The sequence below is a fragment of the Leptopilina heterotoma genome, unplaced genomic scaffold (genome assembly GCF_015476425.1).
Source record: "Leptopilina heterotoma isolate Lh14 unplaced genomic scaffold, ASM1547642v1 Lhet_13, whole genome shotgun sequence".
Taxonomy (NCBI): domain Eukaryota; kingdom Metazoa; phylum Arthropoda; class Insecta; order Hymenoptera; family Figitidae; genus Leptopilina; species Leptopilina heterotoma.
Window position 1 is genome coordinate 2,002,831 of NW_025110848.1, and position 15,997 is coordinate 2,018,827.

The window sequence follows — 15,997 nt, forward strand, 5'->3', positions numbered from 1 at the left end:
ATGCACTTTATCTTTTCGTTAAAATATAAAAAGCAAAAAGACAAAATTGTCAATTTAATTAGAGTAGATTTTTCTTTTGCAATTTTTCTTTTGTTAAATTGTGAATTATTCTTTTTTTTCGTAGTAAATTTTTATTTTTACTCGAAATGTAAAAATGGAGAAATGTATAAATTCGTTTTCTTTTCCCACGTCAAAAAATTCCATTGAAGTACCCCCTGGAAATTCCATGAAATTTCCGTGGAGTTTCCATGGAAATTCTGCAAGTTTTTTATTTTAAAAATATTTTAACATTTCCAGTGTTGTCATAGGTCAGGAAAATCAGGGAAAAGGCTGTAAAAAAAGAAAAGTACTGAAAAAAAATTAAATTTAGAAGAATTTACAAATGTGATTGCAGAAATATTCAATTTTATTTTCAAAAGTAATAAAATTCTTCGCAGAAATTCAATTATGTTCAAAAATTTTTAAATATACTACGTCAAAATTTCAATTATCTTTAAAATTCATAAAATTCAATCATTTTCAATATCTACTATTTTATAATAAAATTTTTTAAAAGAAGAAAAAATTCAATTATTTAAAAATTTGTTAATAAAATTCTTTATGAGGATTCAATTTTAGAAAACATTTATTTATTCAATAAATTATTTATTTTTGTATTTAAATAATTGAATTTTCGTCGAATTTTTTAATAAAAATTGAATTAAAAATGAATTTCAGTTAAAACTTTACATAATAATTGAATATTAAAAGCATTGTATAGTATGAATTTAAAGAAATAATTGAATTTTGAATATTTGAATTTCAGCGATGAATTTCATTATTTGTGAAATGTAATTGAATTTTTGTCAAAAATTTTTGAAAATAATTACATTTTTTGAGAAATTTATTTAAATTTGTATTAAAAATAATTGCAATTCTATGAAAAATTTTATTATTCATGAAAATAATTGAATTTTTAGAACGAAATTTATTGCATTTTTTTAAATAATTAAATTCTTGGGAAGGATTTTATTAAAATTTTAGTAAATAATTTAATTTTTTTTGGAAACTTTTATTGAAGTATGCAATTTATTTTCAAAAGTAATAAAATTCTTCGTAAAAATGTAATTATGTTCAAAATTTTTTAAAAATTTCACGTCAAAATTTCAATTATCTTTAAAAGTAATAAAATTCTTCTCAAAAATTCACTTATTTTCAAAAATTTTAATAAAATTCTTGTCAAAATTTCAATTATTTTCAAAAATTTTCCTCAATTCAATCATTTTCAATATCTGCTATTTTATAATAAAATTTTTCAAAAGAAGAAAAAATCCAATTATTTAAAAATTTGTTGATGAAATTCTTTATGAGGATTTAATTTTAGAAAACATTTATTTATTCAATAAATTATTCATTTTTGTATTTAAATAATTAAATTTTCGTCGAATTTTTTAATAAAAATTGAATTAAAAATAAATTTCAGTTAAAATTTTACATAATAATTGAATATTAAAAGCATTGTAGTATGAATTTAAAAAAATAATTGAATTTTGAATATTTTTGAAAATAATTGAAATCCTGTGAAGAATTTTAATTAAATTTTTTTTAAATAATTGAAATCCTGTGAAGAATTTTATTATTTATGAAAATAGTTGGATTCTTGCAATGAATTTTTATTAAATTTTTTTTCAAATAATTGCATTCATGTGAAAAATGTTATTATTTGTAAAAAATAATTGAATTCTTAGGAAGTATTTTATTAAAATTTTTGTAAATAATTTAATTTTTTTTGAAAAATTTAATAAAAATTTAAATTATTATGAAACATAAAGATATCGATCACTCCGAGTCAAAGACTCGGAGTAATTGATATCTTTATGTTTTATAATAATAATCTTATAAGTTGTTGAATTTCATAAAGATTTGAATTTGAAATTTTTTGAAAATCTTAATTCCTATATGGAATTATAATAATGACTAAATATTTATTTTATAAAAAATTTATTGGTGTTTTAAAATAATTTTACAATTCTTTTATCCAATAACAAATGCAAATACGAAAGTAAAAATGTACCCGGAAGAAAATTGTCTTTAAAAAATAGTAGAAATTTTCTATTCAGTATTAAATTAAAATTTACAAAATTAAAAAAACGCGGAAAGAAAATTTTTGTCTAGAAAGAACAAAAATTTTCTGTCCAAAAACAAATGCAACACAAAATTTAAAAGAAAGTGCAGATAAAAAATTTTCTTTCAAACAAATTACAAAATTTTTCTATCCAAAAACTGTTTAAAAAAGTCATTTTTCTCAAAGAAAATACTCAAGAAGACATTCTTTATAATATCAGTCCGGGAAAATATTTCAAAAACCACTTTTAAGACATCTAGAAAATTCACTAAGAAATTACAGACAAAAATTTTGTAAACAAACAACTGTCCCAAAGTCCCGTTATTCAAAAATTGAAAATACATATCTTACTTCCTCCGCTCACCGAAAATTATAAAAATAAACGAAATCAATACGACGAGTTTTAAAGTACGAAATAAAAATTGTAACCAGTAAAAATAAAAAAAGAAACATAAATACACCTGACATGGTTTCAAATTAATTAAAAATTGACACAGGATACAAAAATATATAGAAATAGGTCATAAAAAATTTGATTTACTCAGGGGAAGACGGAACTATTTTTCATTCAGAAAGATCAAATCGATCGAGAAACTTGTTTGTTAAACGGTACACGTAAAGCGTCATTTACGTTCTGAAATTCGCAATTTTTTTTTTTTTTTTATCTATTGCAAGTTCTACAAAGTTTTATTATCAAGACGTTTATTACAAGAAGGAGTGAGAGAGAGAGTGAAGGAGAGGAGAGGAGAGGGGGATCGAGTTTCTCATACCCGAACCTCCAACCGACGCAACGTTATGATTTATTGCCACACCGAAGGAGGATTAATAGTGCACTTATAAGATATTATTAACGGTGGCTTACTGTCTTCTTAGTCCATGGAACATTAATAGCGTTCCCATTGGAGACTTTCAATGATATAGCACAATGGGATTTAGGAAGTTTATTTTCCGATAAGCATATTCGATAGAAAACCAATTTCGATAAAAAATTTTGCAATTGTTTCCCCAGACATTTTTAACTGTATAGGCAGATATTCCAATCGTGTAGCTACTTTCTTCTTCTGTCTTTATTTTATTCATAATATTCAATTCATATTTTACTGCTGGAATACAAAATATGTGACAAATGTTCGATTATGGAATAAATCTTCCACAACCGTTCAAAAAAAAAAAAGAAAGAAAACATTTTCTTCACATCTGTGCGATAATCCTCTAATTGCAGTTTCTACAAAAGGTGATGAAGTACAAAAAAACTAATTACAATGAATTTAAAAATAATGATATGTTATCAAATGAAAATAATTAGAATAATAACCGGTTTTCAATTAAAATACAAAACTATAGCAATTAAATTAAAAATATCCGTTCTTTTAATCTAGAAATTATTCTATGTAATCATATAGTGCCCCAGTATAGCAGTAGACTTTATGTACTAAAATGTAAATTGTAATATGAGAACTATGATCTCAATTTTCCTGCATTTGCACAGACACACACTGTAAATTATATAGAGGAAAAGGAACGAGAGCAATGTCAAAGAGTGTTACATTCACGCATACACACAATCGTGTGTATAATATGATATAATGTGATACACTTTCTCACATCCTTAATGCATCTCTTCCCCAACTAAAACATGAAAATTTATCCTCGACAAAATAATGATATACTTCTGTTTATTGTGAAAAATAAATTTTCTCGTATTTTTTCAGAATTCTCCAGATTATCAATATCAGAATTATGATATTGGAAATGATGATGGCAAGAGTCAGGGAAAAATCGAAGCAAGATATGACGAATTGGCTAGTGGTCGGTATAACGTGAATTCCGACCAATCTCAAACAGACGTCAAATATTTTGCTGACGAGTTAGGTTACCAGCCGCTCGTGAAGTATAGGTCTTCAAACGAGCAGAGCACTGCAGGAGGAGCGCTCTTTACTATTGGCGAAGAGGCATTCAAGAGACTACAGAATGATGACGATGTCGTAAGTATTTTGCGGCTCTTTTTTTTAATGCCTACTGTTTTTTAACTACAAGTGTTTGAAAGAGAAAAAAATCTCCACTTAAAGGATAAAGAAATTTATCGCTTCTTTTGTGCGAATCCAAATTAGTAAGAAATAAATTTTTTTATGCTAAAACAATAAAATGATGATGATAAATTTTTGAATGAACAATTGCTTTTAGATTGGTGCATCGGGAACTGTGAGGGAAGGACAGACTATTCAAGCAGTTCAGATCATTCAGCCGTACATGTTACATAAGGAGGGCGAAGTGGGTGGTGGCGGGGGGGAAACTTTGCAAATCGTAAAGCACGATCAGTCAATACTGGGCGACAACAGGGATGTCAAACCAGGGAGTTTACTCGAGTCAAACATCTCGGAGGAGTCTCGTAACATAAATTACGTAAATCTTCCGCAACGACAGAGTTTCGAAGTAATCTCGTCGAATGGAATTCCCTCCGGAGACGGATTCACAAGCAGCCATTCCACAACATTACCAGTGATCGTCCAAAGTGCTGCCATTGCAACAGCCCAAACGTCGCCCGTCGACATCTCATATGTCAATGATTCCGGAGACAACAAGAACGATTTATCATCAGAAATCACTGAAGAACAATTGTTCAACGAAAATTCCGGTACTTTTGGCCAAAGACTTGGCATTAATTCCCCACCAAATTTGCCACAATCAATGAATCAACATTCATTGATTCATCAACAGGAAGAAATTTTACCCAATAATTTATCACCAAAACGCTACAAGAGCATGCCAATTGTAAAAAAGAATCGTGTCGATTTGTACAATGTCGGTTTCTCAGGTCACTTGGACCTAACTCAACAACTACCGTCCCAAAGTGCCTTTAATGCATTTCCCTCAACTACACTCAGTCCAATAGTGACGACAGCGACAAATCAATACTCAAGCGTCTTGCCCGCTTTCAGCAATGCCATTGAAACTAGTCAAAAGACAGTTTACCCCAGCACTGAAAATCCCAGACATAAGGAATCGGAAATCGGATTATCAAATCCACAGCAAATAAATTATGCATTACAGTCGAGTGAAAATCAGTTTAAAACCCATGGATCATCCCCTTCGATTAGTGATTCGAAATTTTTCCCCGACAAAAAATGGATGACACCAATACCAAAAGCACTCGACGGTTTTTCAAAACCAATTGTAGTGGCGGAAGTCTCCAATCATAAACCATTCGAGTACAGCACAACCTTTGAATGCGAAGATAATATCACGTCCAGCACACCAATGCCCCTATATCCCACAACTTTACGAGCACCGGAAATAATTGCCCCATCAAATCTTGAAAATAAGCCTTACGATACAATATCCTCCATTGTATTGAATCCAATACAAGCCGGAGTTGCTCTCGTTAATGCTGGTAAAGAACATTTCATAAGTCGTACAGCAAATAATTTACCAATTGTCGAGAAAAAAGTCGATCACAATATCGAGGCCGATACACAAAAAACGAATCAACAAATAACAACAACAACAACAACAGAAAAATCCGGAATTGAAATTCAAAAGTCCATTGAGATTTATCATAATGCACCGATTCAAGAAATACATTATCCACCTCAAATGTTCTCGCAGGTAATTCACATCGATCAACTCCACGGGGGGCAACGATATATCGCCGAGAATGCACAGAATTCGAAACACCTTCCACGTTCCGATGCTTCCTCTGCCACCAACTCTCCTTATGAAATCAATCACGATGCAACAATTTACCAAAACATCCCCGAGGACAAGTCTCATGTCTATCTAATTAATCAAGAATTCAACGAGAATATTTTTCAATCCCAACTACCAAAATTATACATTTATCCCAAACAACTCGAGAGTCGTGATTTAAAAGCAAACATCGAAATGAAGGAGCAATCCATAAATGCAATTCGCACCGGGAATGAACAAGTCGACGAGTCAATTCAAACCTATCGATCACCGGGCAATAAACTCCCAGACCCTAATCATCATACCCAACAAATTCTCCCATCATACTCCGAAAATTTGGACTTTCAACCACCATCACAAAAATCTACCGACAAAAAACAAATTCACTATTCGAAAATCGAAAAGAAGTCCCCCTATCAAATGCCACAAATAGAAAAGCAGCATTCCCACCAAATGTATTCCCTACCGCTAGAAAAATTAGTCGAGAAAAAAATACCACTATATCAAAAAATAATGGGACAACCATTCGCTATTGAAAAAATTGTCGAGAAACAACTGCACGTACCATTAATACCAGTCGAGAAATTAGTCGAAAAGAAAATACCCTATCCAATCGAAATTGAAAAAATAGTCGAGAGAAAAATACCGATTGAGGTTGCTAAGTACTTGGAAAAGCCTGTACCGATTCATGTACCTTATGGAGTGCAGTACGGTGTCAGTTACCAACAGATAATGAAGCCTCAAAACCACAACTTGTACTCAACGCAAACTACAAATTCCCTACCTCTCTACGGTTTATCTATAATCAAGAATAATTTAACCCAACCTCTACAGCAGACATTTATCTACCAAAAACCCTTCATTGGCCTACTTGAACAAAAATTACCCCTAACAACAAATCCTTATTTCATGAAGAATTTCAATCCTAAAAAGCAAATTATCTCACATTTTACAATATCCGCCCAACCAACGTATTCGATCTACAATCCAAATAATCGCCGGAGGCACGCTTTGCATCGGCTGACGACGAAAGAGAAAGCGGAAATGGACGGGTACATTGGTCCAGTTCCAATGCAGCATACATCGAATCTTCCCCATCACAGCCAAGGTCAACAGCATGGTTTTCAAAGTAAAGCGTCCAACTTTCATTCAACTATCGCAACTCGTTCACCTTCACCAATAACAACATTGAGAAAAGTCAAGCAACAGGATTTATATCATCCAATTGGTAAGGGGAGTTTTCGACAATCAAAAATGGAATATGGATTTAAACCACCAATGATACCGTCAGTGCAATATGATGAGGAAACTGCCTCTAAGGTCGAGAGTTGATTATCGTTTTTTTTTATTCCTTTTTTTGGTGATTAATGTTTTTTAAGTTTTTAACGTTGAAATGAAATGCTGATATTTTTGTATTACTACTTTTAATTTCTAGCATTTGACTAATACAATGGTTATTTTTTAAACTATTTTTCTTAAATTGTGCTGAGATTTTATAAGAATTTCTAAATTTATAATCACAGTATTTTTAAGGATATCAAATTGAGACAAATAAATGAATCAAAAGTGTTGCCTCGCAACATATTTTATTCGTTTTTTGACTCAATTTGGTATCCTTAGAAAAATCCTTATAAATATTTTATAAAATTTGTTTTAACAAAAGAGGCTTTAAGTGACCGTCTGCGTCTTTTGAATTTTTATTTATTTTTTTTTGTTAATTTTTGCAACCCATGCTTAATCTGCCTTTAATTTTAATTTTTTGAAGCCTTTTTTGACAAAAAGTCTACTTTTCGTATGCAAATGCTAAAAAATACTAATTATTCAATCTTTTTTTTGAAAATTCATTTGTTTATTTTTCTAACTAATTTCAGATCATAATTTTTATATATAAAAAATAAAAAATATTAAAAATTATGAACTAAAATTAGGTAGAAAAATAAATAAATTAATTTTCAAATAAAACATTGAATAATTATAGTACTTTTTTAAGGCATTTTCAGCCAAAAAACAAAGATTTTTTTAAATGCTTAAAAAATGATAAAAATTAATTTTTTCATTAAAAAATTTTTTTTTCAATTTATTTTTGTATTCAAATACATATTTTCTATAAAATTACGCATGGATTTCAAAATCTACAAATTTTTAGGAATAAATAAAAATGGTCAAAATATTTTCTGACGAGATTTTATTTTATATATTTAAATTAATTTCTTGACATAGATGAAATTATATCGATATACACGGAAACGGAATATGTATAAAAAAACTTATGTGAAGTTTAGTAAAATTATATCAGAAATTCAGAATATTAATTAAATTCTAATATACCGAAAAAAAAATTAATTTTCCTTTAAACAAATAAGCATATTTTCTAATATTTAAAAATCTGAACGTTGACGTTGTAAAAACCTATTTTTTTTAAAAAGTCATATTAAATTAAAATAGAATCATTTTTTAAAAATTTTTAAGAAGCGATAGAATAAGAAATTTGGATGATAAATAAATTGTATAAACAAAAGAATTTTTTCTAGAAAATACTATTATTACTAATATTTTAATTATTTAAGTGTTAATTAATTCTTATTTTAAAGTCTAAATCCTGTTGGATAAACTATTTTAAAATTATAAAAAATGATTCTTTTCTCGTTAAATCCGAATCTTTAGTCAAAATTCAAAAATTCAAAATGTCGACTAAAAATAGTTTAAAATTAAAAAATTGATAATAATTCTTTCTTGAGGATTTTTTTTCCATTAGATCCAAATCTGTTGTCAAAAGTTAATGAATATAAATAATAGTTAACAATAGTTTAAAATTAAAACAATTATTAAAAAATCTTGCTCGATGGTTTTCAGTGTCTGTGAATCTGAATTTTTGGTTAAAATTTAAATATTCAAAATAATAACCGAAAAAATTTTAAATTCAATTAATCTGATTGAATTCAAAATTTTTTCGGTCGCCATCTTAAAGCCGCCATTTTGAATTTTTACTTTAAATTCAAATTCAATTACCCAAAAACAGTAATTTTTGAAAATATTGAAACAGTTAAATAACGAAAGCAAAAACACTACAAAAAACAGAAATATTTTTTTTCATTTGAACGTTAAAAATTTTAGTAAAATTGGAATTATATGAAAGAGATTTGTAATGTATTAGGGGGGAATTCGTAAAACGAGTGATAGAGCGAGAAGATATATATACTATATGTAGAGATTGAATGCGAACAAAACAGTGGTTTTATTGTCCCAGTTCCTAAAAATGATTCGTCAAATTCCATAGGGACAAGGAATTGTGAGACTGATATTAAGAAAACGAGAGATTATTTTTGTTTGTTAAATTTATATATACTCTATTTTAATTGTTGTTGTTTCTAATTATCTAGAAGAGATTTATTTTTCTAATAAATAATGGAGGCGCATGTGGAAATTTGGGGAAAATTTTTGCTTCTTCTATAATTTTCAGTATAATGAAAATAATTTTCTGTAATTGATTATTTTTACTGTTTAATTTTTTTACTAAAGGTATTTTAGTGAAAAATTTCTAGAAATAATGTAAAAATTGCACGACTCAATATTTTTACTAAAAGTTTTAATGAAAATTAACTAGAAATTAGTGGAAGTTTTTCACTAAACTGTTCAGTAAAAAAAATTAGAACTACTATTTTTTTTGGTAAAGAAAATAATGTTTAATTATACATTTAATGTTCGTATTTTTTACTGAAGGGTTCAGTGTCAGATTTAAGAAAAACTTTAACTAAATTTAGAATTATTGACTGAATTTTTGCAACGAAATTTACTATAAAAACTTAGCAAAGTTTAATTTAGACGTTAGTAAAATCTTTTACTAATTTCTAGCAAAATGCGTGTCATAAATAATGAACTAGATAATAAAAAATATTCTAAAAATAAGAAAAAGAAATTCTTGAAAAAAAGGATTTTCATCGAATAAAAATAATATTCTGAAAAATTATATATTTAAAGATTTTAACTTATTAATGAAATTTTTAAAATTATACTTCATAAACCATTGTTTCTTAATTTAATAATAGTTCCTTTAATAAAACAATATTTATACATTCTCTCTCATTAAAAATGAAATACTACAATTATATTTTCAAACAAGAGTCAATTTAATATTCTTGACATCACAAAATATGAATCAATTATTCAAATAATTTCATTTTTCTAATTGAAAGGCAAATGAAAATATGCGCCTCAGACAATACAGTATTCTATTAATGTCACAGTAAATACTGCCAATTTCTTCGGTTATGTAAATTTATATTTAACATTGAGATAAAATTTTCCAATAAAACACAATAACTTGTATTAATTTAGTTTGTAAATTATGATTATTCTTCATATATTTAAATTTACTAATTAACAAATGAATTTTTAAACAATTTTCTCTTTTTCTGGATTCTCGATAATATTTGCAATAATAATTTTACATTATTTTTTCATTAATTTATGTACATAAATTTATTAATATATTAATTAATAACTTAAGGAACAAGTGACTTGAAAAATTTATTTATAAATCAGTTCAAAAACTAATTGACAAATTAATAAATAAATCAGTTTATGAATTAATTAATTAATTAATTTACAAACCAATTAACAAATTAAATTACAAACTAATGAACAAATTTTTACAAATTGTCAAATTAATAGAAATTTTTTAAATTATGTGAAATTTTCCATGCAAAGAAGCATTTGAATTGAAAATTCAACTACATTTAGAGTTAAATTAAAAGGAAAAAAATATTGTTATAAAAATTCATTTGCATTTCAAAATTATGAATAATAGTGGTTATATAATAAACAAAAGAAAGTGAGTATAAATATTTAGAAAAAACTAATATTTTTGTATGAGTCGTATTATGACAACACGTATATTATACAGGGCGATCTATTTTTTAATTGTATATATAAATTGTATAAGTGTTATTAATAAAAACAATAAATTTACACCAAATTTCTTTTCAAATATACTTTCAAGTTTCAATATCCATTGCAGTTAGTAAAAAATAATTCCCAAATATTATTTAATAATTCCATTTCTATTAAGAGAGATATTTTCTTAGTTCACCATATTCAACGAAAAGTATTAGCTAATTTTAATCTCAATATTATTGTTTATTATAAAGAAATTATTTTAATATTATTTAAATTAAAAATGAATTTTTGAAAATAATAATAAAATTAATAATAATAATAATAATAATAATCTGGGTGGTCACAAGTTTCAGTTTATCAATTTCCCTGACAATTCCCAGAAAAATATTTAAATACAAAAACCCAATTTTTTTGTAATAAATAAAACTCTACGTAGTTTTTTCTTAAGTTATTTTAAAATAATTTTTTCAAGATAATAGTTGTTCAATTATGCAAAATTTCCAAACAGTTAAATTATGATAACTTTTTTGATTTTTGTTGTACAGAAAAGTGTCTAAGGGAAAAGTTGATTGTTTTTGCACAAAATTTAAGGAAAAAAATAGAAAAAGAAATTTTGGTGAAAATTGAGAAAAATACTAAACTCTGAAATCTTCAAAGTAAATAGGGTAAATGCACTAGTAGTCGGACACTTAAGGATACAATCTTAAATTATGCTTTTTTTCTTGAAATAGCAAATATCTACTGTGTTTATAAGCACATTATTAATTAAAGGAGTTCTTCAGGATTAAAAATCATATAAATTTGTTACAAATAGTTGAGTATTTAATAAAATATAAACATTTTAATAAAAAATTACGAATGCTTTAGTAGTCGGACACTTTTTCCCCTTGTTTCTATAGTCGGACATCTGTCAGATATTTTGGATTTATAAAGTAAAACAGATAATTTTTTAATTGCTATCTGCTGGAAAATGGAATTAAAGCAAATTAGAAGTTATTAATATAATATTTAAACCCTATAAGTTTTAATATTTATGATTAATTATCAACAAAACTTTGTGCCACTCATCGCGCTACTCGAAAATGGTTGTATCTATAGTCGGACACCATGATTTTTAAAACATTAAATAAAATATTTCTTGTTTAATTATTTTCGAAAATAACACTATTTTAATAAAATATAAACTTCACACATTCGTCTAGTATACTTTTAAAAGTAATTATCACAATGCATTATTATTTATTTGACAAAAAACACGAAAGTGTCCGACTACTAGTACTGTCCGACTATACCCGCACTTACCCTATATATCGAATTTTTGTATTTTTTTAGAAAAATTGTGATAATTTTTTTGATTTTTGTTGTACAGAAAAGTATTTAAAGGAAATGTTGTTTCTTTTTACACAACATTTAAGGAAAAATTCTGAAAAACAAATTTTATTGAAAATTGAGAAAAATACCAAACTTTGAAATCTTCAAAGCAAATATATCTCGAATTTTTGTACCTTTTTCCAAAAATTGTGATAACTTTTTTGATTTTTGTTCTACAGAAAAGTGTCTAAAGGCAAAGTTTAGACAAAGTTGTTTGTTTTTGCACAAAATTTAAGAAAAAAAGCAGAAAAAGACATTTTATTGAAAATTGAGAAAAATACTAAACTTTGAAATCTTCAAAGCAAATATATCTCGAATTTTTGTACCTTTTTTCAAAAATTGTGATAACTTTTTTGATTTTTGTTCTACAGAAAAGTGTCTAAAGGCAAAAAAAACTAATTATTTTTATGATGAATTTTTATTAAAAATTTTGAACATGAGTATTTTTTTCAAAATGTTAAAAATAATTCTTTCAGAATTATAATTACAAAAATAACATTTCATGTTATTATTTTTGTATCTATTTAAATATTTAGAAATATGTAATTGAAAATACTGAAAATATTGAATTTTTAAAAATTAGGAACTTATTTTCATTAATTTTTGATATTAAATTTACCTTTAAAGAATTTTCATCAAAATTTTTGATATTTTAAAATTATTATCAAAATTTGTAATTAAAATTGTTTAAAAAATGGTTTTTGAAAAATTGCTTTAAAGATTTTTCATCAAAATTTGTGGTAGTTTAGAATTGTTTTTAAAGTTTGTAATTAAAATTCTTTAAAAATTGTAAATAAATACTTAAAATATGTATTTATTTTTTATTTATATTTTATATTTTATTTTATATTTATAGGAAGCATACGGGCATGAAGCCCTTGTGCTTAATTATAATAATATATATAATTAATATTAATAAAAAGTTATTAAAGTTGTTGTATTTTGTTGCAATGTTTGGAAAAAAATTCGAAAAGTCTTAATTTTTAAAAAGAAGTCGAAAAAAGTCTTAAACACGTGGGTCGTGTTCATTTTCACTCAAAATAAATATAATTTGTATATAAATTGATAGATATTTTTTTTATGTCAATATTATAAGACATTATAAGGGTCATTAATGATATTTTTTACAATAAGTGAATAATTAGTTATAATTTAAATATATTATACTATTTGTAAAAGTATCAAATTCTGCTGAGCAGTTTGGGACAGTCATGTTGTATTTTCCTCAAACAGTTAAGGGGTTAATAAAAAATAAAACTTCCTCCTAGTTAAAAATATTTCTTCCTGATTGAAATTCTAGATTAATACATTGATTTCAATATGTAAATTCGTGACTTGATAAATATTCTCTTATAAAACAAACTACAAACAGATTTTATTCCTTATCTATAAAAAAAGAAGGGAGAAAAAGTGTTTCACTTGGATGAAGAATCAAATTTTTTTTACCCCTATTTTTTTCATCCGACAAGATTTAATCAATGTGACGACTGTTATATATTATTATTCTGTGTATTTTAATAAAAAATTTCACCTCGTACCCTAGTTTCGATATGATAAACACACGCATAAAGGACACAAGCAAGAAAAAAGTAAAGAAAATTTTCGACATATATATACGAATCGATGACACAACCTGCTTGGAAATAAACTGCCCTGACTTTCATTTGCGGAAATAACCCCGGAGAAAAGTCCAGATAAAAAATTGTCTGTGAAAGGAAACGTGTGGTATTTGTGTGTATCATATATCTCAAAGCTTATAGGAAGTTTACTCTTGTGTCGTATATATCGAGAGATCTGTTAGTGTTCCAACGTTATTTCTTCTCACTCTCATCTCACATGTATATATAGATATAGAGGACATATAGAGGAAGTGAAGCCCATCTTATGAAACGTATGCCATCTCGCTATACTATGAAACTCAGCTAATACTGCCGTCAATAACCTTTACACACACCCTCCCTTAAGGTTTTATCCGCCAAAGCTTTAATCGAATTGGCAACGCGTACTGTGCGGTTCCCCTTCTCCTTTTCTTCCCTTATTTTCCGCAACTGTTTTTCTTTTTTTTTTTTCCCCCATTCATATTTACTCTCTTTACATAAAATCTAAAGTACTAGTCTTTTATACTTTCGAGTCCAATCTTGAAAATATTTTTATCTCTTTAGTCACTGTGTTGGGAAAAATCTTTATTTTAAGATGCGCAACTGAAATGATATTTTAAATTTAAGAAAATTTATGTTCTTAACCGACATTGTAATCTTGAATTATTTATTTTATGAGACAATCTGTGCGTCGCTTTGTTCTACATTTTTCGTTCCATTTTTTTTTTTTTTTAATTTTTTTTCCATCCTAAGAAATCCGAGATTTATTTCATTTTTCAATTGTTTTAACTGCTCACTGTTCAACGATTTTATATAAATTTTTTTTCAAATAAAATATCTAAAGTACTAAAAAATTTCCTTTCATTAACAGCATGGGATTATTATTAGATCTTTAATGTTAATTTCACGACCATTTTTTTCTTAAATTAAAAAATAAATTAAAAGCTAATTTTTGTGAATGTCTAAAAATATGATGAACGAAGGCAGTGATGTACAAAAGTCTTAATATTTTCAAAAATTAATTATTATAAAACCAGAAAATTAACAATTGTGACGGTCATTTTATTAATGTTTTTTTTTACTAATTTTAAAGTGTTTTATAATAATTAATTTTTTAAATATTAAACTTTTTGCGTCTCACTGCCCCCTCATTATATTTTAAAGTTGTTCACAAAAAACTAACTTAATTTATTTAATATTTTAATAAAAAAGTGGTCGAAAAATTATTATTATTAAATTAATTAATTTTTTTTTTAAAAAGTTACTTTTCCCTGATTTTTAGTGAAAATTTTTACTTTTTCCCTGACCGTGAAGAATATTCTGATTCTGATTTGCATAATTTCTATTTTCTTAATTGCAATTTGTTTTAATAAAATTCAAAGTTCTTTAAAAATAATGGAAAAAAATGTTTATAAATTCTATTTGTCACTTATAAATTTTTATGAAAAATTTTTTAATTTTTAAAAAATAAAGGAAAATATTTTACTTAAAAAAAATGTTTTGTTACATTTTTTTTACAAATTTCTTTAATTGTAAAATTATTCGAAAACATCAATAATCATAAAACATCAATTATTATTTTTCCATAGGAAAAAAAAAATTCAATTAAACTTTCTCAAAAAAATTAATTCTACAGAATTCTTAGTTAAAAGTATGAAAAATTTAAATTTTCAAAGATTTAACTTGAAACTCTTTTAAAATTCAATTATTTCTGAAAATTTTAAGAAAAGTTTGAAGAATAATTACATTTTTCAAGGAACTCAATTGAAATCGTATAAAAAAAATTTAAATTATGCATTGAGTTTTATTATTTATGAAATTAATTGAATTCCAAAAAAGAATTTTATTATTTATGAAAATAATTGAATGATTGCGAAGAAATTTATAAAAAAAATTATAAAGAATTGAATTCCTGAATTTTTATTATTTATGAAAATAATTAAATGTCAGCCTAGAATTATACTTATTAAAATTATTAAAAATAATTGAATTTCAGAGAAGAATTTTACTATTTATAAAGATAATTGAATTTCAGAAAAGAATTTTATTATTTATAAAGATAATTGAATTTTTGAAGAGAATTTTTTATAATTCTTCAATATAATGGAAATTCTGAGAAGAATTTTATTAATTTTTAAAAATAATTTAATTATTGCGAAGAAATTTTTAAAAAAATTTTTAATATTTGAATTCCTTTAAAATTTTTATTATTTATGAAAATAATTACAAATGTCTGCGTATAATTTTATTAAATTCTTTTGGAAAATTTTATTTAAATAGTAGATATTGAAAATGATTGAATTGAAGAAAATTTTTGAAAATAATTGAATTTCTAAGAAGA

The 15,997-nt window shown here is 25.5% G+C and overlaps 1 protein-coding gene across 1 annotated transcript in view; it reads left to right on the forward strand.

The window, feature by feature from the left end:
• Positions 1 to 7,588, forward strand: part of LOC122512895 — a 32,949-nt gene extending 25,361 nt beyond the window's left edge. The window contains exons 3-4 of the mRNA XM_043629029.1: positions 3,817 to 4,089; positions 4,289 to 7,588. Coding sequence (XP_043484964.1) covers positions 3,817 to 4,089; positions 4,289 to 7,123 — 3,108 coding nt within the window. The 3' untranslated portion in view covers positions 7,124 to 7,588. The remainder of the gene's footprint in view (positions 1 to 3,816; positions 4,090 to 4,288) is intronic.
• The last annotated feature ends 8,409 nt before the right edge of the window (positions 7,589 to 15,997 follow it).